Raw genomic sequence first — 27,666 nt, forward strand, 5'->3', positions numbered from 1 at the left:
CAACCTCTAGTCAAGGCCTCAGAGGCTTGGAAGGCAGACGAAGCCTCCAAGCAGCAGGAGTGGTGCTGCAGAGGGAAAAGTGATCCTGCTTACTTGGGTCACAGAAGGTCCCAGGGCACCTGGGGTTCAGGTCCATGCTGGCTGTTGCAGTTAGCTTCTAGTTGCTGGCAGAAAACACCCGACCAAGAGTAGCTTGTGGGAGGAAAGGGTTTATTTTGGCTTACAGAATTGAGGGGAAGCTCCATGATAACAGGGGAAAACAATGGCATGAGAGGGTGGACATCACCTCCTGTCCAATATCAGGTAGACAAAAGCAATAGGAGCCAAACATTGGAAAGGGGGAGCTGGCTATAACAACCATAAGCCTGCCCCCCCAATAATACATCGCCTCCAGGAGGATCCAATTCCCAAATTAACACCAACTGGGACCTAGCATTCAGAAGACTTAAGTTTATGGGGGACACCTGAATCAAATCTCCACACTGGCCATGTGGATTTCACTCTCACCCTAGCAAAGAAATGCCACAGCCAAGCCCCACCATCACTTCCCTAGGTCATCCTGGGACACTGGGTGTTTCCTGAGAAAACAGTCACCAACAGTAACTGAAAGCCCTTGGCAAGAGCCAAGCGCACAGTCCAAATGGAGTCATAAGTCAAGAAGGACAGTCCCTGCTTTATTGAAACAATGCATACATGAAAGACGTCACCATGACAGCAAAAACCCATAGACACATGGTGCGCCCTCAGGTGCAGACACCTTGCCTGAGATGTGACTCCTCAGCTACGTCAGAAAAGGAGGCCTGCTCTCCAACAAGTTCAGAGGCCACACTCACTGCCTACAAGCAGAACGTCCCCCGCTGCTCCATCCTGACAACAGAAAGGTGCACAGAAGTGACAACTGAGCCAACGGCACACACACGAGTGGGAAGGAGACTGATGAGTCTTTTCTCCCCCGGCACAGGTTTCAGGACCCCAAAACAGAGCTGCAGTGGGAGTTTCAAAGGCAGAGCGTGAGTGCCATGGACAGCCACTCCAGGCCCCTCCAGGACAGACATGGGGCCAGTGGATGGAGGGGCGTGTGAAAAGACACCAGGCAGGGGCAAGGGGGGGTGCCCACACTCAGTGTGGAATGGGGAACAGCCAGCACAGCAGGGCCGACACCCAGCAGGCCAGCCTCCAGCCCTTCGCCCGCAGCCCTAGTTCGTGAAGGTCGATCTGCCACAGGTTCAAGGCCTTGCTGAAGGAGATCTGGGTCCTTCTTAGGAATGAGCTGGCATTCTTCTTCTTGTGCCTGGAGGAGAGGTGAGAAAGGATGAAAGAAGAGAAACGGGTCAGAAGTACCAGCTCAATCCTGTAGGGAAAAAGAAAAGATGCTTCTGAGGACTACACGGGGCTACCTGGCCACATCATCATCCAGCCAGGTGTCTCATTGGGGTTTTTCAAATAAGCAGCTCAGAAAGGGCAGTGAAATAACAAGCCATCAAGGTTTTCATACCCCAGCCACTAGAACATTCCATGGTTTCTTTCCCAAAGAACAGTAAATATATACCATCCCAGTATCTTGCCCTGTCTCCAACTCAAATATGATCAAGACCTTGGCAAACTTCCAAGGTCAGGTGGTCTTGGCTGAGGCCTTTACAGGGCAACCAAGCACAGTCACACTGTACCCCACAAAAAAAGGGACACAATAAAAATCAGCATTCATGATAATAACATATTCAAGACTTCACTTCCTCAATCAGCCCTTCTGTGTGCAGCATGCTCTGCTGAAATCTAATACCACATTTGGTAGTGGACGCATGTTCCAGGGGGTTAAGTCTGTTAGTTTCCCAGAATGACCCATCACTAGAATGGACAGGCCAGGATGCAGCCATGAGCTAGGCTTCCCCTCTAGGCTGAGAGCCTTCTACCAGAGCACAGCCCTTCCTGTACCATGTTCAGCTGGAGGCCTACAGGCCCCGCTCCTCCAGTGTTCTCCCTGGGGAAAGCACACTTCTCCTCATCATCAATGTCTCAGGGACACTAAGGCATCTGAAGGATCTGTGATCCCGACAGAGTACATCTGAAGGATAAAGGGACTGGTGTCTCTTCTTGGCCAGTCCTAAGATCTAAGACCCAGGGCCAAGTACAGATGAGGTTGTCAGGGTTTCCAGACCACAAGCCCAGAGAACACCTAGCTGTGGGGCTGAGATGCTCATAAACCACTTCGACCTTCAATGAGAACAAGACTGCCTGGACAAGACTAGTCTGGGAGGACGAGGTCACTGACCCAACTACTGTTAGGTACAGGCAGAGTTCTGGGCCACCTGAACTTGCCACAGCAAGACACCTGTCAGTTACCCCTAACATGCCCTGAAGAGAGATCTGGAGCCTGGGCAACTTAGGCAGGGCCCCATAGGCCAGTGAGGAGGAAAGCAGAGGCCAGCAGGATCTGTGAGGCAGGCGCAGTTGCCGGGAGGGCGTCAAGACAGGAGCACACTCACTCAGCCAGTGCCCTGACGCAGCACCGTGACATGTTGAGGAAGGAGCTGGCGCTGGCGCGGGTGCCCAGGGTGGCCTCGATGCTGCGCAGCAGGTCATTGGTCTTGAGGATGAGCAGCATCTGGCGTGGCACGTGACTGAGGAGCTGGCTGATCTGGGGGAGGTAGTTGGCCACGCTGCTGCGGATCTCTGAGTCCTGGACAGTGGCACAGAGAGACATGCAGGTGGTTGGTGTAACAAGTAGAGACCAGGGTGGTAGTGGTCTGAGCAGCCTGTGACCAGAGGCCAGGACTAAGCTCCAGGCAGGAACTTCTAGAACAACTGCCTGGGCACTGTGAGAAGTTCTTCCCAAAGAGAAGCGAAGCACCAGTTGTGTGGCTTGACCACCTGGATGAGAGGGCCCTACCTGGCTCCTAGACAAGTCCTAGATGCTGCATAGGTGTGTGCCCAAAAGGGTCAAGGACTCTGAAGCTTCTTTGCTGACCACCAATTTCATGCTAGGACTGGTAGGAGACCCACCAGTTGGTATCAGTGGAGTCACGTCCCCCACTAACCAAACCAAGGCTGATACTGTCCATAGATAGAGCTCCTGATTCCATCCCATTCCTGCAAACTACCAGAGCCACCCACTGCCCACAAGACACGGCCTGCTGATCACTGGCCCCTGTGCTCCCACCGCTGCCTGAGGGCCTGATAAAAGGTACCTGCAAGGTCACTCCTTACTCTTGTTAAAACAACCCCGATCTTGTTCACACTGTTCAGACTCTGTGGGTCATGCTCTTTAGGACTTAGGAGCCCTCACTAACCCATGGTGAGTCTTTCTCCCTCAGCCAGTGGTGGCTCAGGAAGGCACATGTGACATGATTCCTGCCGGTGAGACATGAGGATAAGTCTGCTAGGGGACTGCTGTGAAGGGGCTTCTTGCTCTACATGAGAGGAAACAGCCCTAATTCTAGCCTCTATGACACAAGCCTTAAAGCTGCCATCCTCGAATCTCAAGAAGAGTCAAGAGAATCATGAGAATGGGGCTAGAGGGACTGCTTAGCAGTTAAGGCGCTTGCCAGCAAAGCCAAAGGACCTAAGTTCAATTCCCCAGGACCCATGTAAGCCAGGTGTACAAGGTGGAGCATGCATCTGGAGTTTGTTTGCAATGGCTGGAGGCCCTGACATGCCCGTTCTCTCCCCCCACCCCCTTTCTTTCTTTCTCTCAAATAAATAAATACAAATATTAAAAAAGAGAGAAGCGAATCGTGAAAATGAACCCAGGGTCCTGAGCCTGTGGTCTTCTGAGCTTCCCACCTGGTTCCACCTCCCTCTATCCTACACCCCACAAATCACCCCCCAAAGCTCATAGAACCTTGATTCTATTTACTCCCCTCTACACCCAATCCTACACAAAACTCTCAACCCCATCTCAAAACTACCCCAGCTCTCCCCACTTCTATTATTTGTTGCCCATTGTCTTTCCTGGCTGAGCTCTCCTCACCCCACCTGCTCATCACACCCCACTCCAGACCAACACCCAAGAGCAGCGAGTCCAGACATCTCCTGATTTGAGCCTGCCATTCATTCACATTTCTTCTTCCCATGGTACTGAAGCCCTGTGGAATGTCTCCTTGCCCAGCACACCCCAATATTCTTCTTTCACCACCTGTGGTGCTTTGATTCAGGTGTCCCCCATAAACTTAGGTGTTCTGGATGCTAGGTTCCCAGCTGATGGAGATTTGGGAATTAACGCCTCCTGCAGGCAGTGTATTGTTGGGGGCAGGCTTATGGGTGTTATAGCCAGTTTCCCCTTGCCAGTGTTTGGCACACTCTCCTGTTGCTATTGTCCACCTTATGTGGGCCAGGGGGTGATATCCACCCTCTGCTCATGCCATCATTTTACCTGCCATTGTGGAGCTTCCCCTCGAGTCTGTAAGCCAAAGTTAACCTTTTTTTCCCCCACAAGCTTCTCTTGGTTGGGTGATTTCTACCAGCAATGTGAACCTGGTTGCAATACCACCCTTCAGACCACATCAAATTGTTTGTCCTTATTTTGGCCCTCGCATGCTAGAACTGCTTCCTGCAAGCTGTCTTGTCCCTCATGCCTCAGCTCAAATGGCAACCCCTCACCGAGATCTCTGAGCACAGCCCACACCCTCCTTCGCCACATCGCCCTGCTTATTTCCACCACAGTTCCCATAACCTGCAATTACCCCACTTGCCTGTTTGTTCACTTGTTTACTGTCTGTCTCCCTCAACCAAAGTGTAAATCACACAGAAGACCCGTCTGTCTGTTGGTCACAGGAGCTTCAGCACAAGCTCAGGGCCAGCAAAAACAAATGTTTGTTGAGTAAATGAACTTCAGGAGCTGTGGGTAGGTGATTTACACGTATTGACAGAAAGACAAAAGTCGCTCTCTCTACCCTTCCTGTCTTACCAGAGGTTGCCTTTCCGGCGAGCTCTGGGCCAGCTGAAGAGTGGTGTCCAGCTGGAAGGAAGTGGAGCCAAGAGCCCGGGAGAGACGGATGGGCGCTGGGAGATCGCTTTAGACTCTGGCCCAGCTGTGCTAAAGTGCCACCACAGGGCAGCATGCTGAGGTGGCCCCTGAGGCCCAAAGACGTAGCAGAAACACTCGAGGTCATGCCACCAGGAAGAGGTGGCACTGGAGCTAGCGCCCAGACTTCCCAACAGCATGAGTGGCGCCACAACCCCTGCAATGAGCAGAAGTCTCAGTTGGGGGCCTAATGAGATTGAGTGAGTGTGATAAGCACTGGATCCGACGGCACAGACAGACAGATGTCAGTTCTATGCAGATGGAGAAGCGTCATGGAGGGGCGTCCACCTGGGCCAAGAATAACAGCCACAACCCCATGAGCCCTAGCAGGTTAGCAGAGGTGGGCAGGGAGAATACCCAAACTCTGTGTCCCATTCGGACCATGTCCATGGAAGAAGGACCAACAAGTGAACAATGAAAGGGACTCCTTCACCAAAAAGCCCATGGAAGGAAGGGTGCACAGGGCTGTTTGAGGATGGCACAGGAAGTGAGGGCTCTCCTTATCAAGGAGCTGGAGAGGACTGGAGACAAGGTCTGGTAGGGAATGGTGGAAGTGGTGCCTGACTCAGGAGCCGGACAGGCCCTGGTGAGATGGCGGAGGAAGCCTGCGTCTTATGGGAGAGGTTGGAGCTAAAGCCGCAGGGGTCTGTTACTGTGAACACGTGACCTTTCTACTCCAGGCTGTTAGGGCTCAGAGGGGGGATAGAGGACATGGCCCCCTCTTCTACTGAGGGCTACCATCTCTTCCCCTCCCCGCTTCTACAATGCTGCCGATCCTGCAGACACTCAGCTACAGATCATGACCTTCAGACGCTGACTTGGAAGGGGGTCCCTAGCCATCCCTGGTCCCACGACTATGAGGAAGCAGGGCCAGAAGGGGGCCGCCTACCTCAGTGCAAGTGACCGGAGCTTTGCTGATGCCCCTGTTGACCGAGTCCCACGACCGGGCTGTCAGCATGCAGGCGAACAAGGGGTAGAGCTCCGCAGCCCCCAGGCGCTGGCTGTACCACTTCACCTTCTCCATGTTGGGCCAGATCAGGGACTGCCACAGGTGACAGTAGTCCAGGCGGAACTCCTCCGTAAGCACCTACAGCCAGGGGACAGCGGGGACAACACTGAGCCTCCTCTGAGCCCAAGGCCTGAGACCCCGGCTGGTGCTGACCTCTGCACGGAGGAACAAGGACTGTGGTCTTTGTAATGGTTAGCTGTTCCTCAAGGCCCAAGTTCAAAGCTACTAACCACTTAAATATGCCTCTCTGAAAATTCTTGGGACCAGAATCAGATTTTTTTTCTGTCTGGATTTTCATGCATACATACATATACATATTCATATACATACACATAGACATATACATATAGCTTTGGTGACAGAACCAAGCCTAAACGTGAATGAATATTTGTTTCACATACACTTTACACGTGACCTACAGATACTTTTACACAGTATGCTTAAAATTTTTGCTTCGTGGCATGGAATTTTCCACTTGTGGCATCCAAAAGCTTCAATAGTGGAAGCATTTTTACACTGCAGATTTTCAGAGTAGGGAGATTCAACCTAAATCTGGCAAGCCCTGTTCCTAAATGGCAGGGACTGCTACCTGCCCTCCAAAAGCCGCATCCTTGTCTTCTCCTCAGGTACAGGCCACTGTCTAGGCCTCCCTCAAAGGTAGACGCAGCCCTCAGCCTAGAAGCACTCAGACCGGCACGTGGCAGAAAGTCCACTTCGCACACAGCTGCCCCCTGCATGCTCTTCTGGGCCTTCTCTGCTGCAGGCTGTCACCTCCAGGGAGTCCTGGGAGACTCTGCAGACTCTACACCATGCCCAGCACTGGCATAAGTAAGTCACTGAATTTCTGTCACGTCCAGGTCATCTGTCATTGGAGGGCTCCTCCATACAATAAAAGTTTGCCTAACTTAGCCTACACCCTGCTTCACAAAGCTTTCCAGTGGAGACTGAGATTTGGGGGTATAGTGTCAGAGTCTGAGGAAGGAAGGAGCCATGAAGGAACCTCCCAAGACTCATCTGCCTCACAGAATCAAGGCAGGCCAGGGGTTCCACATTGACAGTGGACAATGTGCTTCGTAGGTCGTGATAGTGACTCAGTCAAGCTATCTTTCCATCCTGACTTCCAGAGGCCGGGGGCCCCCGTAGTTCTGACACCCACTTTTCCTCGGTGAGTTTCAACATGCAGTCCCTTAAGTCCCAGCTCATGAACAGCGAAGGTCAGCGCTGGCCTGCCATTCCCTGGGAGGGGAGGGCAACACAGACAGGCGCGTACCTACCTGCCCTCACAACAGCTGTAAAAGAGGCGCGAGTAACCACACGTGGTTGTGCGTTTCATTTCTGTAGTGTGGGCATGTGGCACAGGCGCACGTCGGGGCAGTCAGATGTGTGTGGGTGCAAGTGTGTGGCAGTGCCCATGCGCACGGGGCCAGAGGTTGCTGCTGGGGGAGCCCTTCCTCATTTGCCTTCCACCTTACCTTTATGAGATAGGATCTCACACTGAACTTATAACTCACCAATTCAGCTAGGCTTGCTGGGCCCTGAGTCCCAAGGATCCTTCTGTCCCACCTGCCCTGCACTGGGATCATACACCAGGCTTTAATGTGGTCCCCGGAGATCCAAACCCAGGTCCAGAGTCACACAACAAGTTCAACCTTCTGCACAGTCTCCCTGGCCCCATTCCACACTCGGGTGCAGAGAAGCTTGGGACAGTGACACATATGAAGTGATACTCCTGGGAGAGGCAGCTATCGCACTGACCCGACTCCCAGTTATGGGACTGATTGGGGGCTTCAGCAGGTTGAGTTCAGGCTGGAGTGGTCCCCGGGATAGGAGACAGAGGCCTCTCTCACCTGGTAGAGTCCATGGTCCAACAGGACAATCTCCGTCTTGCCAGTGTCTGGATGCTTCCGCACCAGCACATTGCCCGGGTGGGGATCACAGTGCACGAAGCCATTGACAAAGATCATCTCACTGTACATCTTGCCCAGTTGGCGGGAAATCTGAAAGGGAAGGGAAGCAGTAAGAGCTCTGCTCCACTCACACCTGTCTCGGGGTTTCTCTAGTCTCTCAATCTGGCCGCTCTCAAGAGCAGACCACAGAAAAGGCACAGTATAGCTCTTGTATCTAAGACGCATTGTGGATGGCTCCAGCCACCAGTATTCTCTGTTCCCCAGGTGATTTCAGGCACAGTAAGGTAGGAGAATGGAGGCTGTTCCTGTCCAGCCCCCCACACTGCCCCTCCTGCTTTCCCCATTTTTCCCTGCTCTAGTCTCTCATTAGCTCCTCTTCGTTCTCTCTCAAACTAAGAATGGGGGCTGGAGAGATGGTTTAGTAGTTAAGGCACTTGCCTGCAAAGCCAAAGGACCCAGGTTCAGTTGATTCCCCAGGACCCAAGTAAAGCCAGATACTCAAGGTGGCACATGTATGTGGGGTTTATTTGCAGTAGCTAGAGGAGCTCGCTCTCTCTCTCAAATAAATTCATAAAAATTTTAAAAAACTAAGAAAGGACCTAAGGAATAATCCTACCCACATCTTCAAAAAACCAGGGTTGTGGGGCAGAGGTGATGGCTCAATCATGAGGGCCTAAATTCAGCTCCCAAGAACCCATGTAAATGTCAGATGCATGCCTGGAATCCCCGCATTCAAAAGGTACAGACTGGCAGATCCCTGGGGGCAAGCTGCCTAGCTCCAGGTTTAGTGAGAGACCCTATCTCAATAAGTAAGGTGGAAAGCAATGGAGGAAGACACCTGACATCAACCGCTGGCCTATACACACACACACATGTGCCTCCCTCCCTCACGCACAAGGACACACGTACATGCACATGCGCTATACACATGCACATGTAAAACAAAGCAAGTGGGCTGGGGCTGAGGGTCAGGAACAGGTGACCCACCCCCTCCTCTGGAGCTGCTCTGCTATGGGGCCAGTCTAGGCCCTTCTCCCCTATCCTCCACCCCCAGAGCCCAACGTGAATCTGATTTATGATGTCTGCACAGAAGAAATGACACTGGAGAGGCCATTTAAATCATCCTGTCACCACCGTTCTCCCTGCCGAGGCAGCCTTCTTATCTCTACTCCCTTTTTTATTAAAGCTAAAAGCCTCTTCCCAGCAAGGGAAGAGAGCTGCAGAACAGAGCCAGCCCTGGGCCCACCAATGATCTGCCGATGAGTATCCAGGAGCCGAAGACATGCTCACAAGGCTGATGCCCCAGGACACCGGCTGCCCTTGACAATCCTTCAAGCTTCAGCAAGACCTCGTAGTCATTAACAAATACATCTCAGCCAGAGACAAGAAAATGGAGATTTCCAGGTGGCCAACACAAGAGAAAGGTCTTTTCCTTGGAGGCTGGGGGGGGGGGGGGCAGCGGTTAAGACACTTGCCTACAAAGCTTAACGACCTGAGTTTGACTCCCCACATAAAGCCAGATGCACAAAGTAGCACATACATCTGGAGTCTGTTTGCAGTGGCTAGAGGCCCTAGCACACCCGTTCTGTTTCTCTTCTCTCTCTCTCTGCTACATATATATAATGTGTATCTTTTGTTGGCCTTCAAGTCCCAGGCTTCCGGGCTTCCTCTCTCTCCCTGGTCTCCTCTCATACCACAGACACTCCTGCCACACTGGATTTTTTTTTCCTTGTGGACTCTGTGCTTTCCTGCCTCAGGATCTTTGTATGTGGTATTCCTGTTGCCAGAAACATTTCTTATGTTTCCTCATCACTAGGTCCAAGCCCTCTTCCTTCCCAGCCTGGGCTAGAGGACTTCTCTTACCATAGTCTCTCGGAGGAAGCTGGGATTTTCTTTTGTGGCACTAGCAATTACTGGTGTGATTATTAATGGCCATCTCCTCCACTATCATAAACTCTCAAGACATCAGGGACCAGCTCTGTTTTGTTTAACAGCTCTACAGAGATATAATTTATGTGCAATAGATGGGCTGTAATATGCATGCACTTGCTTATAACAGCACCAGACATGTGAAGATAAGATTCTGCATTCAACATGAATGAGCTCTCTGTGGTTTTCTGAGATGTTTTGGCTCCCAATTGCAATGTTTACCCTAACTCCATCAGTCTTCCCGGAAACCAGTCAATTATAATCAGCACCAAATAAAATGATCAAAAATAATACCAATGTGCTGGAGAGATGGCTCAGTGGTTAAGGCACTTGTCTGCAAAGCTTAACGTCCCTAGTTTGATTCCCCAGTACCCACAAAAAGCCAGGTGCACAAAGTAGTGCATGAATCTGGAGTTTGTGTGCAATGGCTAGGGGTCCTGCCATGTCCATTCATTCTCATTTTCCCTCTCTCTCTCCCCCCTCTTCCTCCTTCTCTCTATCCTTGCAAATAAATAAATTTTAAAAATAAACAAATAAAAATTTTTAAAAAGAATAACACTATTGGACCATACATGATGTCGGCCTGCTCTAGCACTCGGGAGGCTGAGGAGGGAAGGTTATAAATTCAAGACCGACCTGGGCACAAAGTATGACCTTGTCTCAAAAAGAAAAAACAGGAACTATTTTGGCAATAGCAGCCCAGATTCTAACAGTCCTACAGCGAGAACAGTTATGTAGGCAAGAAACTGAGAGTGTCCAGATTAACCTATTGAGCCTGGGAAGAGGCCGAGCAGTGTCTGTTCAAAGCAGGTGGGACCCCTGCCCAACCTTCCTGTAAAGAACGCTCTTCTGTATGCTCACACCTATGTCTGCACTTTTCCACTGAGCTCTGAGACCTTGAGCCAGTTGCTTACACAATCAGTAAAATGGAAATAAAATAAGGCCCAAGGGTGGCGGTCAATGAGCAAGTATATCATGGGGCTTGGGACCTCTCCTAGGCCCCCTGCGGTGTTCATCATTGTTCCTTACAGCAGGCCTGGAGTGCAGGCCAATGTGGCTTCATCATGGGTTTCAGATGAAGACATTAAATGCATCATGCCTTGCTACCACAACAGTGTTCAGGCCCCCAGGACTTCACAGTCACCCCAGGACTCCATGTCTGGTTACACTAGGAGACAGGCTTTGCCCCAGGTCAAATTCTCATTCAGACTCAGGCTGAGATGCTGAGGATCCCAGGTCCACAGTTTTCAGTTTCCTGGGAGATGGGGCCTCAGCCAGAGGTGGTCCTGGGCAAGCCAGCCAATCCCCATTTCTGTGCCACCAAAAACTCCCTTTGCTAGGCTCCTTGGAGCTCCCCAGAGCCATGCTTCGAAAGGCCTTATCTGCCAGACCAATTTCATTTATGAAGTAATCATTCATTTTTATTTGTCAAGGATGCACATAAGGTTCAACCAGGGCTTCTGATCCGGGCCCCCAGATAAGCAAAGCAGCCAGACTGAGCGGACAGAATTCCAGCCAAAATGTGGAGACGTGACATTTCATTTAGTCTGTCACAGGGAGATGTATGATCTCCCTTAAGCTTTCTAAAATATTGCTAATCACTCTGATTCCCTTATTACTGCATTGAAAGATGGGCCCCAGAAGGTGCTGGAGCTCAGGGTGGGGGAGCCCTTGTCCCTGAGGACTGAGCCGCTCCTGTGGGGAAGGTGGAGGTGCCACTGACTGGTGCTATAGACACATGAACAGAGCCTTCCCTTGATGCTAAGTTCAACCAGATGTCACCAGGACAGACAGGCGTGGAAGGCAGAGCACAGAGCAGAAGCCAGCCAGTGCCAGCAGCTCAGCCTGGAGCCATCTTGCTGTTGCCGCTGTGGGCCTGTGTGGCCCCTGGGGAGTAAGCTTGCACCCTTCTCGGTCTCAGCAGGTAAGTAAGGCTGCTGCCATCTGCTCCTCTTCCTCACAGGGCAACCCCAGGGGTTCAAAGTCACATATCACCACCCAGGAGAAAGCCGTCACCCACTGAGAGCAGCAAGGTCACTGTTCCATGTCAGAGTTCTAGATGGTTATTTTAGAGATGAGAAAAATGAATGCTGGTCACCGCTGTCTAGGTGTGATGGTCAACAAGTCTAAAGATCAGCTCAGCACTGAAGGAACAATCCCTGCCCGGTTTGTCTCTTTCCTGCATCTGTTGACATGGCTCAGTGCTCAGCAAAGATGCATTAAATGAACCACAATCCAACTTTTTATTTACATATTATTGTTATTTATGAGAGAGAGAATGGGCTCACCAGGGTGTTCAGCCACTGCAAATGAACTCCAAGTGCATGCATCATCATGTGCATGTGGCTTATGTAGGTACTAGGGAATCGAACCTGGGTCCTTAGGCTTCACAAGCAAGCACCTTAACTGCTAAACCATCTCTCCAGCCCTCAACTTTTATTTGAAAGAAAAAAAAAAAAAAAAACACAGCTCAGACACAGAAAACAGGTGTCTGAGGATTTTTTCAAACATTAGTAAGGGAGCACGTGAGCTGACAGAAACAGTGGTGCCAAGGGAACTCTGGGGAAGCCAGGATGTATTACAGATAAGCAAACAGTGAGAAGAAAGTAGGGTTCCAGATGAAGTGCAAACTGGCGATGGTCCTATGGGTGTTAAGAAGGTTGGCCTTTGTAGCTATCATTTACATTGGCCAAAAATTATTTGTATTTCTGCTGGATAAGAGCTACAAGTTGATGTATGACTTCAGTCTAAGTGAGCCCTTAATTAATTATCAGTAACACAGTCACAAATGTACATTCCTCTAAACAGTCACAAGGTTTCAGGGTTGTACGTGGTGCTCAATGTACAGCAGAACCCAAGGATGGCTTTGAAAGCGCACACCATACTTTGCGGCCCTTTTGAAAGTTCTGGGCAAACTTTCTTCACAACTTACAGAGTTGGCCGGAACAGCCCCTGTGAATCAGCCGGCCAGCCCCTCCTATTCAGAGGCCTCTGCCTCCCAGGAGAAACCTGACGTCTTCTCTGGGCTGAGAGAGCAGCTCAGAAGCAGGTAAGGTTTCTACGGCTCTCTCTGACTGCTTCCATGTCTCTCTGGGCTCACCCCCTGCTTAGGAGCAGATCACTGTGTTCCTGGAGCCGCCTTTGCCCATCAACAGTGGAAGTGGCATGGACATACAGAGCAACACTTTTTTTCAAGTGGTCACGGCCCATGATGTTCCAGGTCTTGCTCCAGCCTCTTCTCCTCTCCTTTTATCCCATCCCCTCCTTTCCTTTCCTCAGCTCCACTGCTGAAGGAGGGGAGACAAAAAGAAAGCTGACCATTTTTTCAGAAGTCAGTGACACGGTGACCCAAACCCAGGTGAGCTGACTGACTCTGAAGAGTGGGTGCTCTATGGTCAGGCCACCTACCTCTCCTCTCCAGGGAAGCTCTTCCTGAAACCAGTGACTGCTCCACCCATGGGGACCCTGGGACCCAGTGATGTGCTTTATTTGGGGTACAGGGCTTCAGGAGGAAATCCTGGACAGGTGGCTCCTCCCGCCCACACTGCTAACCACAGCCGTGGGGTAGCATCATTGATGGAACTGGGGACATAGCTCAGCAGATGAAGTCTTGCCACAACTCTGAGCACCTGAGTTCAGATCTCCAGACCCACATAACAGCTGTATAAGCCATAAGCTGTAGTGGACTTCTATAACCCTAGTGTGCCTATGGTAAGAAGGGAGGTGGAAGCAGGAGAGTTTTCTGGAGGCTCCAGAATGGAGAAGTTAGCAAGAAGAGACCCTGCCTCTAAAGCCGGTGGAAGGCAAGGACGAATCCAAAGTTATCCTCCGACCTCCACATGCATACCATGGCACACGGGTGCATTTGCACTCACATACATAAGCACACAAGCACACATTATAAATAAGTAAAATGTTTAGAAAAGAGCGGCTGGACGCTAAGCCATCTCTCCAGCCCACACACCCATTCTTTAGCTTCCTCTTTCTCTGTTTCTCTCTCATAAATAAATAAGTAAAATATTTTAAAGATTAAAAAAAAAAAAGAGCAGCTGGAGAGATGGCTTCACGGTTAAGGCGTATGCCTGTGAAGGTCCCACATAAGCCGGATCACAAGGTGGTGCACGTGTCTGGAGTTCGTTTGCAGTGGTTAGAGGCCCTGGTATGCCCATTCTTTCTCCCTCTCTCTCTCTCTCTCCCTCCCTCTCTCTCTCTCTCTCTCTCTCTCTGTCTCAAATAAATAAAGTTGGTAAATAAAATGTTTTTTTTAAAAAAAGAAAAGAGCCATCCAGAGTCTGTTCGTTGTTCCTCTCATAAGTGGTTTCAGTGATTATGCAATGTCTTTATTCGCTAACAGTGTGGGGCGGGGGAGGACTGGGTCTCTATAAAAAGACTCCGTAAAGAAGTAATTTAGTAAATAATATTTAAATCAAGGAGTTATTTTTGGACTTTTCTCAAGACTTGAATTGGCTGGAAGTATTATCCTATAATTGTGCAAATTAATTCATACCCACCCCAAGGGAAAGTCCATGTATATTCCAGGGGCGGGGGGTGGGGAGGAAGCCAAGGCCCAAGAGGAGCAGGAGGCCAGGTTGCAAGATACGAATAATCACACGAGAGCCGATGACAAGTAAAAGGTGTCGCCATGCACAGCTCTCTGCCCTGTCCCAAGGGCCTGCCAGGTTCTCCACACAGACCACACTTCTGGCTGCCCGGAACTATTTGGGATCACCTCCTCTGTGTCCCCAGGAATCAGCCCTGGGGTGCAAGCATTGCAGACCACTCGCAGGGGCCCAGTACCGAGGCCATTATATGAAGAGCACAGAGAGAACTTGGATGAGCAAATGCTGAAATGAAGCCTCTGAAAGCCCAGGACCTTGGCCACACGTGGTGCCCAAGAAGGCCATGAGGACAAAATAGAGGCGCCAGTCAGTTGCAGTAGGGGAGGGTGGGGCTGTGAGGATAGCACTTAGAAACAACTAAAAGGATTTCTCTGATGGAATGAATCCGAGATGAACTCATGGGTTCGTGTTTTCAGTGCTTGGGCGGCCCTCCAGCAGAAGGGCCACATCCACATGGCCACCATGAGCCACAGCTGAGCCCGCAGTGGGGACAGGAGACCAGGGAGACAAGACTGAGGAGCCCTGAGCTAGCAACGGAAGCTCTATGCCTATTACCTAAGCTCCAGGGAGGCTGAGGTGTATGACACCCCTGAAATAGGTTTGGGGGATCCTGAAAAAGAAAGATTGGTTAAAAGGCTTTAAAGGGGGCTGAGATATGGCTTAGCAGTTAAGATGCTTGCCTTCAAAGCCAAAACACCCAGCTTCAATTCCCTAGGATGCATGTGAGCCAGATGCACAGGGTGGCACCTGCCTCTGGAACGTGGCTTCAGTGGTTGAAGACACTGGCGTGCCCATTCTCTCCCCCACCCCTTTCTCTCTAATAAATAAAAATAAAGTAATTGTTTTAAAAGGCTTTAAAAAGTCTCAGATAAGTCCCCAGGACACTGAGAGAAGACAGATTTGCCCCCTGGAGAGGTGAAGAGACAGGCTACACAGGAGCCCCTCCATGCGGTGCTACCCTGGGGACAGGGGGCTGGAAGCTCCCATCTTCCCAGCTGACTCCCTCCACCAGGGACAGCCTAGCTGGCCTCTCTCCCCAGGGCCCCTCTCTCCAGCCAGTCTTCACAGAGGGGTGATGTCAGCTCGCTAGACCTCCCGCATCCGCCCCAGCGGCCCTGCACTCCTGACCCTGTCACCTTTCTCTTGGCTAATTTCATGCCAATTACGTTGGGCCTCATCCTAGGCAGGTCCTCGACACACACGTGCGCGCGCGCACACACACACACACACACACACACACGCACACACACATGCACGCACACACAGAAATCCAATTAACCTTCAATAAAGGTCTGCAATCAATAGTCCTTCTACAGCTAGAGGAAGCCCATTCTGCCTGCAGAAGGCTGCGCCAGCACAACCTTTGCTTTTAATGAAATCAATGACAGTCGTTGTCACCAGCTCTTAAAGTGACTGGCAAAAAATGATCACTGGGTTGGGCCCTCAGTAATAACTCCTCCTGAGCTAGGGGACACAAGCAGAGGAGTCACAGCAGGCTGCTGGCTCCTGGCAGGTGAGCACACCTGGGCAGGTACAAAACAGCACATGAGCCCACGCTGTAGCCTGGGCTCCACTTTCATGCTGGAGAGGAGCTGGGGGGTGAGATGAGGAATTTGCCTCACCTGAAGAGTCTACAATCCTCGCTACCCTAGATTGTCCTGTGGATCTTGGGGTGGTGCTAAGGAAGCTCCCCTGAGTGATACGGAAACAGATGGCCCCGGAGCCTGTCGGCTTGCCCAGTGCCTCACAAGGCCTCGTCTGGAAAACACTCAAGTAGGAAGCACCCTTGGGCAAGAGTCCAGCTGGTCCAACACTTCCAGTAAGCAAACTAGGGACTGGAAAGGGAATGTGATTTGCCTAAGGTCACTCAGCAAGTGACGACTGGCCATTTAATTACCAGCTGGAACGCTGTAGGGTGAGCTGGCCTCTTCAAAATGGAGTGGGGCTGACAGCAAAGGAGACGGGGCTCGAGGCGGCACTTCAGGAGCGCCTCCTCCTCCAACCACCCTTGAGCAGAGTCACCCCTGCGTAGTGAGGATGCCACTCATCGTCCTAGCCCTGGGATTTAGAATGAGACTGCTGCCCCTTGCCACTCCCGTCTGTTCTTTGTGCTTCCTTCCTGAGGAACGCTCAGGTAGGTTGTCGTTAGGAGAGAAGAGTCCCACCAAGACTAGCTAGCTGAGGTCCACGACCCAGGGGAGACCACAGAAAGCCGCCAGAACCTCCAGCTCTGCGGAGGCATCCATCCTTAGCACACACAGTGTGAGGCTCTGATGCTGGGTGGAAGAGATGGGACCAAAGGTCTGTGTCAGCCCTGTGGAGCACATGGCCTGGCTTCTGCAGAAGCTCATACTGACTTTCATCATATCAGAACACCAGGGCTGTGAGCTAGAGCGATGTCTCAGCAGTTAAAGGCACTTGCTTGCAAAGCCTGACAGCCCAGGTCTGATTCCCCAGTATCCATGCAAAACCAGAAGCTCGGTGGATCAAGCACTTACAATGCAGGTGTGAAGACTGGATTCAGACCCCCAGCACCCATGTAAAAGCCAGGTGGATGTGGCAGTCTGCCTATATTCCCAGTGCTCAGGAGGCAGAAACGGGCTCTCTGGAGCAAGCTGGCTAGCTAGACAGCTATGGATTCAACTGAGAGAGCCCTGAAGTGGAGAACGAGCCAGAAAGACACCCAAAGTCAACCTCTGACCCCCACATGCATGCACATGTGTGCCCATACACATACACACACATGAAAAGAAATGAGAACACTGAGGCTCAGCACAGATGGGCCCCTAGATCAGAACAGATTCCAGGCAAGGCCCCTGGCTGATTGGTGATAAACATGCTGGTCCCCAGCTACAAGTCAGTTCAGCCGTGGGCGAAGGAGGCGATATTAACCGATGTTAGAGCAGCATGGCTTCATGGGGGAGGAAGAGGAGGAGATGGGCCAGGGCTAGACTCAGTTTATATCTTTGTCTAGAGGGTATATCCACTGGTGTAACCACTCAAACCCTCACTGCACCAAGAACTGAGACCTGAGCTGGAGGGATGGCTTAGCAGTTAAGGTGTTTGCCTGCAAAGCCAAAGGACCCTAGTTCAATTCCCCAAGACCCGCATTAGCCAGATACACAAGGGGGCGCATGCATCTGGAGTTCGTTTGCAGCAGCTGGAGGCCTTGGTGCACTCATATTCTCATTCTCTCTCTCTCTCTTTCTCCCCCTTTCTCTGGCAATCTGAAACCCTTCTAAAATTGAGACTGAGTCCCTGTCAGAAAATACATAAGAGGTCAAGAAAGAAACAGAAAGGCTTGTGATGGTCAATCTCTGCTTGTCAACTTGACAGGATTTAGAATCACTATGGAAACAAATCTCTGGTCATCTCTGTGAGGGGTTTTCTAGATTACATTAGCTGAGGTGGGAGGGCCCACTGCTAACCGTGGGCGGCACCATTCCTGGACTGTTTAAAAAGGAGAGGCGGCTGAGCATTCTGCATTCGTCCCTCTGCTGTGGACCTGCTTCCAGCTCCTGTCGCCATGTCTTCCTGGCCATGACGGTCGGTGACACAGAGCTACTTGTTGTCAGGTATTTTGTCCCAGCGATGACAAGGTACTTGATGCAGTGCCCAAGAACACCGCTCATGAAAACAACAGTGTTCTGGCCACACGGCAGTACTCCCCGTGCGCCATGTCCTGTGCTCATCACTGTCTATGCATTAACTCGGGGAGTCCCCACAATACCTCTGAGAGTTCAGTACCAAAACATGGGAATACATCCCTATGAAATGGGTCAATGGGCCTTCAGTATAAGCCAGGGAGGGGAAGATCACATTCAGACAGGCCTTGGGTCCTAAGCCACTGCCAGTCAGTGCTCCAGCTCCCTTGCAGGTACAGCTGCAGCTGGCCATCACTGGAGTGTCTCAAAGTTCAGCTGCAGCCCCACCCACATCGCTGGGAGGGAGATGGAGAAGCTGGAGGAGCAAGGACTTTGCAGCCATACAGACCTGGTTCTGTGTGATGCTATTTAAAGATAAGCTATTAGGGCTGGAGAGATGGCTTAATGGTTAGGTGCTTGCCTGTGAAGCCTAAGGACCCCAGTTCGAGGCTTGATTCCCCAGGACCCACGTTAGCCAGATGCACAAGGGGGCGCATGCGTCTGGAGTTAGTTTGCAGTAGCTGGAGGCCCTAGCACACCCATTCTCTCTCTCTCTTTCTGTCGCTCTCTAATGAAAAAAGTTTTTAAAAAAACATAAGGATAAGCTATTAAACTTTCTCTGAGCCTCAGCTTTCTCAGTTATAAGTGGGTTTGACACACACTTTACAAGACAGATATAAGGAGACTGTGTCACCTGCCTGATGTGTACTGCTTGCAATACTGTTCTTATTCCTATCTCTGCTATGAGCATGTGCTTTGCTGCATGCCCACAGACACTCTTCCCTCACCTGGATGTAGAGACCAGTCTAGGGGAGAGGCAGGCTCATTTACTCCCTTGCCAATCAGGATGTCCACAAAGCTAGAAGCAGGCTTCTTCTACATGGCAGCAGTAGCCAAGGGGTCCAAACTCAGAGACCCACCAGCACAGAGTCCACTGTCCACCTGCAGCCCAGCCGCCCTCCCGGGCACCTTGCTCAGGCATAAGCAAGGCGTGACATCAGAGTTCACGTTTCTGGGTTTGCATCACCTCAGAAAATCAGAGCCACCTCTAATTAAACACCAATTCAGCCACAGCTCACTGGATCCAAGGAGACAGTTGGATTGTGGGGTATGCTGCTAGAATGAACACCTACCCCAGCTGGCAGATGGAGATGCCAGTGAGTGGCAGGGCAAAGCCAGAGTCTCGCCTGATTTAGTGGCCCTGCTCCCCTCTAGGGAGAAGCCAGAGGCAACCACCCAACCCAGCCAAGACGTTTCCCACTTCCCTACTGCAGCCAGACTGTGTGATCCCATCTCGTATCCACCCCAGGAGCCAGCATCCAGGGGAACAGTCTAAAATGCTCTGTGGGCTGCCAGCAGAGCAGCCTTAGACAAGACGTCTGTACCTGCAGCTCACTTGAGCTTGTGCGCGCATGTCCTCCCTCCCTCCCTCCCTCCTTCCCTCCCTCCCTCCCTCCCTCCCTCCCTCCCACCCTCCCTCTCTCTCTCTCTCTCTCTCTCTCTCTCTCTCTGTCTCTCTCTCTCTGTCTCTCTCTGTCTCTCATTCTCCTTTTGCAGGGTACAGAGTTGAATTACGTTCTTGCTCATCCTTTTCCCTCTGGGCAGCATATCACTGCAGGAACCCTAATAAACAACACATGTTTCAGGTCAGGGGACAGCAGCATTCCCAGCAGCCCTGAGCCAGCACATGGTGAACCTCTCCTAGGCCTGAAGCCACAGCAAACAACTCGATACCCACTGGTAAGCAGCCCCCTTTCAGGGCATGCCGGGAGCAGTGGAATGGGGGAGACCTAGGTTTCAATCCCAGCTCTACCAGCTGTGTGACCTTAGGTGGGTAACCTTCCCTCTCTGATTCTTCTATGTGTCCATCTGCAAAATGAAGACAGCAAGACTTCCCTTGTATGCTTGCCGTGGACTGAAGGCTCTAGCACAGGGAGCTAGGCATTTGGCAAGCAGTAGTGGCGAAGGAAGAAAAAGGGGCTGGAGAGATGGCTTAGCAGTTGAGGCACTTGCCTACAAAGCATAAGCACCCATGTTAGACTCTGCAGGTCCCACATAAGCCAGAAACTCAGGGTGACACAAGTGTGTAAGGCTGCACATGTGCACAAGGTGGTGCACACATCTGGAGTTCAATTACAATGACTGGAAGCCCTGGTATGACAATTCTCCCCCACAACCCCTTGCTCTCTCACATAAAAAAAAAAAAAAAAAAAGGACCAGTCTGTTGGGCTTGCCTCCAAAAAGAAGAGGAGAAAAAGGACAGAACAGGCAGGATGCAAAGATAAGAACAACAAACACTAGTGTGGAGCTATCGACCCTTGTGGGGTGCTAGCCACAGGCCAGGCACTGAGAAGCGACTCTGTGGCTAGCTCCTGCAGCCCCTAAAGCTCCTTCTAGAAACAGACCCCATCACAATCCCTGCCTGCAGGCCACACCGCCACTAACAGGCCTTGCTGCTCCCTGCCCCACCGTGTCTCCCTGGCTCATCACTGAGCCAACAGTGGTTCTCCCCTGGGCCATGCCCCACTGCAAGCACGCACTCAACTTCATGTGCAGCCTGAACGGGGTGAGCGGGGCTCAACATCTGCTGGGTCTGGTCACTTCTCCTCCTCTCTCAACCCCTGGAAAGTCACGACATTGTCCCTTCATGCCAAAACCCTTCAGGGACTCCCCAGTACATCTTGAGTCACGCCTGCAAGCTTTGCCATCTGCCCCCTGCATGGGCATGCCGCAGAGAACCTGTTTTGCTGGCAGACGTCTCCATTCCCTTCACCACACCACCCTGCTGGGGTGCCACCTGCTGCCCAGCCAGCCTTCCCCCTGACCCCACGGTGTGCAGCTTGCCAGAGTCTAGCACTGGCTCGGAGCACACATACATAACGATGATGGATGTGGTTGAGAAGTTACAGCTCCCCACTTCCTGGGGCCGTGTGGTGACCAAACACAAGGTAAGGGTACAGGCCTCATCCACCAGTCGGTTTCTCTGAGACCAAGGGGACAAGAGAAGACACAGCCACACCGTCTCCTTTGCTCTACTTGGCAGACCCATGGGGCTGCAGGCCCCTTTGCTCCCCACCCGGAGCCCTGTGGTGGTGGGCCAGGAGGGCAGGGTGGGCGAAGATGAAAAGCTCACAGAGGCAAAGTGACTAAGTCCTTTACTCTGCACCACTGCTCAGCTGTGTGACGTTTGGCAGCAGGAGTGCCCAGGAGGAGTGGCAGGCTTGGCCCAAGCCTGCTGTAAGCAGAGGGTTGATGGTGGCCTGGGAGGAGCGTCCTGCTGAAAATAAACCTCTCTGGTCTTGTCTTGGCAAGCCGGGTCCTGAGGCCCCACCTAGACCCCCAGGCCTAGCCAGGCAGCTCCAGCCATCCTGGCCCTTCCACCCAGAGCCCCACCTCACTCACCTCGTTGACATCAATCCTGTTCCTCTCCATGTAGTCCCTGTCGTTGACCTGTCCACCCTCCACAAACTCCATCAGGAGCACCCGCTTAGTGGACAGCTCCCAGTAGATCTGAGGGACCTGGAGAAGGAAAGGACAAATGCTGGTATTAGGGAGGCTGGAGTCTGGGTGAGAACCACTACCCTCCCCCTGGCCTCTTTGACCAAGGAAGAGGAACACATGAGAGAAAGACTGACAAGAGGCCAGAAACAAAGTAAATCGCTAGAAGGATCCTGACCAGGCACTTACTGGCCCTACAGGACCACGGTCCATGGCCCGTGACCTCCTTGCCATCTGTGGACTCTACCTATTCCCATGCCCACACCAGACATCATGGCTCTAAGAATCAGACCATGGAAAGTTCTCCCGAGACCACTGGGCCCTTTGCCTCGTGGTTGGGCCTCACTGTGTGCTTCTACTTGGTCCCTGTGCTGTGATTCTCCTGGGCCTTCAGCCCTTCCCCAGGGTGCAGTGGAAGTCTGGTCAAGTGGAACGCAGACCCTGGGTCAAGCTTCTGGGCAGAGCCTCAGCTTTCCTCCTGCCTGCCATGTGACCAGAGATACCTGGACAGCCTCAGTGAAGGCAACAGTAAGACGGGGCTGACAGGAGAGTGGAAGCGACGCCCCACTTCTACAGCACATGCAGAGGACTGGGCTGCCACATTAAGACCTATTGGTCACCACTAACTGTCCTGTGACAGGCAGGCAGAGAGTCACAGGGGTTCCCATCCACCCCGGTGGGAGTCGATGTTGTGGGTGGTTCTCCATGGTTCAGAACTTCCCCTGGAAGTATCGCAAAGGCAGGACAGCTCAGCAGTCTGACGTACAGGCTCTGAACCGAAGTTGCTCCCTGCCTCGGCCTGCCTCAGCCCATGACTGGTTCGCTGTGTAGTTCTGGGCTACAGACTGAGGTCACAGGACCTCAGTTTCCCCAATAAAGACTTAAGGTCTTTAATAAGACTTAAAAATAAGGGGCTGGAGAGATAGCTTAGTGGTTAAGGTGCTTGCCTGCAAAACCTAACCACCTGAGTTCAATTCCCCAGTACCCATATAAAACCAGACGCACAAAGTGGCACATGCATCTGGAGTTTGTTTGCAGTGGTTTAAGACCCTGGTGCACCCATTCTCTCTATTATCTCTCTCTGCTTGCAAATAAATAAATAAATTTTTGGGGGGCTGGAGAGGTGGCTTAGCGGTTAAGCGCTTGCCTGTGAAGCCTAAGAACCCCGGTTCGAGGCTCGGCTCCCCAGGTCCCACGTTAGCCAGATGCACAAGGGGGCGCACGCGTCTGGAGTTCGTTTGCAGAGGCTGGAAGCCCTGGCGCGCCCATTCTCTCTCTCTCCCTCTATCTGTCTTTCTCTCTGTGTCTGTCGCTCTCAAATAAATAAATAAATAAAATTTAAAAAATAAATAAATAAATAAAATTTTTTTAAAAAAAGGATTGAGAATAGCACCTCCCTTGTGGGATTATGCAAATAAGGACTAAGGAATAAATGAAGTAGTTTTTAAAAAATTTTTGTTTATTTATTTGAGAGCGACAGACAGAGGGAGGAAAAGGCAGAGAGAAAGAGAGAGAATGGGTGCAACAGGGCCTCCAGCCACTGCAAATGAACTTCAGACGCGTGCACCCCCTTGTGCATCTGGCTAACGTGGATCCTGGGGAATCAAGCCTCAAACCGGGGTCCTTAGGCTTCACAGGCAGGCGCTTAACCACTAAGCCATCTCTCCAGCCTTGAAGTACTTTTCTAACGTATCTAACACATAAAAATGTTAACTATTGATTGTCATATACATCTGTGTTGCTTATCTAGGAGAGAGTACAAAGCTCATGCTTGGCCAAAAGTGTGCACATCCCCCAGGGGAGAGTCTGCCCACCACTGCTGCAGAGCCCCAGGCTCCTGGACTCATGCAAAGAAACCCCAGGGTGGCCCTGCTGGGAAGGACCTGCTCTCATCCCCACTTCACCCCTAGATAGGTTCTTCCTTTATCCAGTCCCAGCCCTATGCTCAGAAGGCTTCGGCCTTCCTGCTTCCCAGATGTCCACCCCACCCTCACCGTCACAAACCCCGCTGCTTATCCCAGACCTACTCCGCACAAGCCCTGGCCCCACCCATTCAGCCTGGCTGCCCCTTGCCTTCCTCCAGCCTCCTGACACTGTATTTGTATTCAGTGCCAGGCTGAGGCCCTGAGATTTATCGTGCTGGGCAGAGGTTATTAAAGCCCTTGTGAGCCCTCGCAGAGGCCTCACACCCTGAGAGGTACACTCTTTGCAGAGGCTTAATTACACACAGATGTTGTGATGGGGTGCCAGTGTGCAAAAGCAATCTATCTCCAGTTTTAAGAGCCGAGCTGGGTTCCCAGCATAAAATTTGCTGCTCACCTGTGATATGTTTAGGCAAAATTAATGACCCAGGAGCCTTCATCCGCCATTGTCTTGGGAATGGTGCGTGAGTTCTGATTAGTGGCAGGTCAAAGCGGTATGTCAATTATTTAACTGTCTGGCACCCTCGTTTCAAAAACTTGTGTGGTTATGATTATTATTACATGTCTTGGGCTGGCAGCCGCTAGTTGGCCCCAACCAGGGGATGATTTTGCTGTTTCCATGGAAACAGTGGAGGAGATGGTTCTGTTTGTCTGGCTCATAGTTCTGGCACTGCCAGGTAAAAGCCAGCAGAACCTGGACTGAGCACCAGCTATGGAGTCGGACAGGGACTGTAGTCGAGCTCAACTCAAGACTCATCTGTGAAATGGGATGACAGCTGCTGGAAGGTGCCTGCACTGTGCCAGGATATGAGAGCACCTGGAGCACACAAAACATCTGGAGAACACTGCCAAGCCCTCAGCCCGGTCAGAACTTCCTGAAGCCCGGTGACCTTTGTCTCGGGTGAAATCACAGGCTTTCTCACAGGAAGCCATAGAAACAAAGGTAAGTATTTCACAGCACAAAATACTATGATACTAACATGTTGGTGTGTTTGCTCCACATTAGGTGGGAGGTTTCCAGAGACAGGGGCCTAGTATAGCAACAGGCTCAGGAGCCAGTAAATACAGGACGAAGGAATGGAAGAAGAGAAACAGACACATATGAGAGGCATTACACTAAGACGCCCAGGTTACTGCGTGCTGAGGGCATCGTCTTCACTGACGCACTGGGTTAGGGTGATGTTACCACAGTCAAATCTGACTTCCAGGATTTCCCTGCATAGAAGGGTCTACATAAATACCAGAGAGGCCAAGAGAAAGCAAGTCAGGCATTCTGGGAGCCTGGAGACAGACCTGACTCCCCACACCCTGAAAGCTACGCTTCCATCAAGGTCAGCACTGAGCACACTGGATCCTCCTAGGACCCGAGCTTGTAGAACCTCAGGCGGTTAGTCCAGACACATCCTGTCTCATCTCGACAGCAGGAATATAAGGACCACCCTGCGTCTCAGAACCACATCACCCCGCTGCCTTTCCCTGGCACTGAACCAGCCTCCCCAGGAACAGGGCTAACCACTTGCTCTGGAACAAGAACACAGACTTCCAAGGGGGTCTGTGACAACTTCAGCAGAAAGAAGGATGAGCTGGTCTCTCCCAAGGTTGAAAGGTGACATCTCTACGCAGACCCCAGGAGGGTTCTCATACCTCAGAGCCGTGGCAATGAAACCCCACCAAAGACAAAGCATGCTGGAACAGTGAGGCTGGCCTCCATCTTGTTCACTCCAACCCCTGTGCCATGTGGGGTGCCAGGATAGTCCTCAAAGCCAGCTCCAGTGTCCACTCCTTAGCAGAGCCTTCCCTGGACTGATGGACCATGATGGCCTCAGGATCCTCACAGCCCTTCCAAGCACAGCCTCTGCTGAGGCCTGTACCATTTGATGCTGTTTTCTATGACATAGAGCTGTTCTACGTAATGCCTGCTTTAGAAACACACACGTGTCCAGTGCAGCAGGTAGACTGGGTCTGTTCATGTGTGCTGCCACCTTCTAGAAACACTGTGAACACAGGAAGCTGCATTCAGCTGACCTGAATAATGTGGGAATATGCAAAAGACACACGCACACATCAACAGCCCTGCATGCAGGGGGCATGCCCACGGTTGGTGGTACAATCTCTGGGGGCTCTCCTCCCACCACCTCACAGTGGCTCACAGACAACAGCCCTTCAGACTCTCACTTCCATGGGCAGAATTTAAGGCAAAGGACTCTGTGTCCTTCAGCCTTATGGGCATCGTAGCTAAAACGGTGCTTGCGTTCTTAATCAGGCCCTGTGTTTTCCTTGATAGGTCACTGATGAATGTTTGGAGTGTTGCACCCCTGTGCCTATTGCCCTCATAAGCCCTGTAGTTTCTGAGATGCACAATTTTGCACACTGTAGTGACTTCTAGGAAGACATGTTGTGTTACAGCAGAACTAGCTACATATTAAAGGAGCTGATATAACATGCGTGCTTGAAACAAAGCCTGAGCATAGTAGTGTTCGCCTTGATCACCACCACCACCGCGGCCATTATCACCTCACGCTCCATGGAGGCAGAGGCCATGGGCACACGGGCACCTGGGGAGTGCTTGGTGTCTCGCAATTGTTGATTATGCAGTAAACATCTGTGCACTTGTCTGGCCAGTGTCAAATCATTCTAGGATTTGTTTGTTTGTCTGAAATGTTGCCTTAAGGGCTTTAATATGTATATCCAGTGGCAAGCTCTTCATCCTGAGTAAGAGACCTTGACAAGATGTCCCAACTCACATCCTCTAAGCAGGTATATTCAGGGAAGGAACTGGTCCCGCCCCTAGTCTCTTGCCCTACACCACCATAGCCCCCCCCCCCCCGCTGTCCTGCCCTCTTACCTTTATTAGAGAGAGAGAGAGAATGGGCACATCAGGGCCTCTAAACACTGCAAACGAACTCCAGATGCATGTGCCACCTTGCGCATCTGGCTAACATGGAACATGGAGAATCAAACCTGGGTCCTTAGGCTTTGTAGGCAAGTGCCTTTGCCGCTAAACCATCTCCCCAGCCCCCTGCCCTCCTACCTTTAAGAAGTCAAAGTGCTTGAGCATGCGGGCCACTTTCTCTGCATTCCTCCCCTCATTGAGGAAGTCCAGCTCGAGCGGCAGGTTCTTCTTGGCCTCATCCACCAGCCACATAAACTCAAACTCCGGAAAGAGCTGCTTCACAGCCAGAACGAGCACCTGAAATCCAGCAAGTTCCCATCAGGTGGTACCCACCGAGGAGGGGACATTTCATACCTGTGCCTGGATCTCCCATGGAGTAAGAGTAGGAGGGGAAACTGTTCCCTTGGCTCTGTGGCTAAAACTACACCAAGTCCAAGATGATGATACAGCAGCCACTCACAGTCACTTTGATGACCACTGGCTGGGTGCTGCCCCTGTGCTCAGCACTGCACTTGGCATTTACTATACCAGTCAATTTCATCACTAAGAGGCACACGGGCACATACTATGTCACACCTCTCTCACAGACGAGGCAACTGAGCTGCGAGAATTTGTATGATTTTCTTGAATTTACACAGTGAGGAAGTCCAAGGCCAAAATTCCGTAAGAGTCTACTGGACTCTAAAGTTCTCGCTTCCAGCTTCCAGGCACTGTTCTGAATATTCCTGGCTTTCTTCATATGTTTGCTGTTCCTATCATTGCTGTTTGAGGGCTGGTGATACTAGGGATTGAACTTACGGGCCTCATTCATGGTAGGCAGATGCCCGACAACTGACCCGCATCCTCATCCCAGTCTGTTGTTCACCAGTGTGCAAAGGGCAGAGAGGTGCTTCCACTATAGCTGTCATTTTTATCATTCTTAAGATGAGTGCTGGGGGCTGGAGATGGCTTAGTGGTTAAGCACTTGCCTGTGAAGCCTAAGGACCCCGGTTCGAGGCTCGATTCCCCAGGACCCACGTTAGCCAGATGCACAAGGGGGCGCACGCATCTGGAGTTCGTTTGCAGTGGTTGGAAGCCCTGGCGAGCCCATTCTCATTCCCCCCCCCCCTTCTTTGTCGCTCCCAAATAAATAAATAAAAATAAACAAAAAAAAAAAGATGAGTGCTTGTGGGCTGGGCGTGGTGGCGCACACCTTTAATCCCAGCACTCGGGAGGCAGAGGTAGG

General features: G+C 51.5%; 1 protein-coding gene across 7 annotated transcripts in view; it reads right to left on the reverse strand.

The window, feature by feature from the left end:
* Positions 1-653: 653 nt before the first annotated feature.
* Positions 654-27,666, reverse strand: part of Adck1 (aarF domain containing kinase 1) — a 143,528-nt gene continuing 116,515 nt past the window's right edge. For 6 of the 7 annotated variants that reach the window (XM_045154057.1, XM_045154060.1, XM_045154059.1 and 3 more), the window contains 6 exons: positions 26,580-26,738; positions 21,531-21,647; positions 7,877-8,026; positions 5,910-6,107; positions 2,484-2,677; positions 654-1,291 (listed from right to left, as the gene is read on the reverse strand). In XM_045154057.1, the coding sequence (XP_045009992.1) occupies positions 1,120-1,291; positions 2,484-2,677; positions 5,910-6,107; positions 7,877-8,026; positions 21,531-21,647; positions 26,580-26,738 (990 nt within the window). In that variant the 3' untranslated portion in view covers positions 654-1,119. The remainder of the gene's footprint in view (positions 1,292-2,483; positions 2,678-5,909; positions 6,108-7,876; positions 8,027-21,530; positions 21,648-26,579; positions 26,739-27,666) is intronic. The other variant, XM_045154058.1, reaches the window with a different exon arrangement.

This window comes from Jaculus jaculus, chromosome 7, assembly GCF_020740685.1.
Source record: "Jaculus jaculus isolate mJacJac1 chromosome 7, mJacJac1.mat.Y.cur, whole genome shotgun sequence".
In the NCBI taxonomy this organism is placed as follows: Eukaryota; Metazoa; Chordata; class Mammalia; order Rodentia; family Dipodidae; genus Jaculus; species Jaculus jaculus.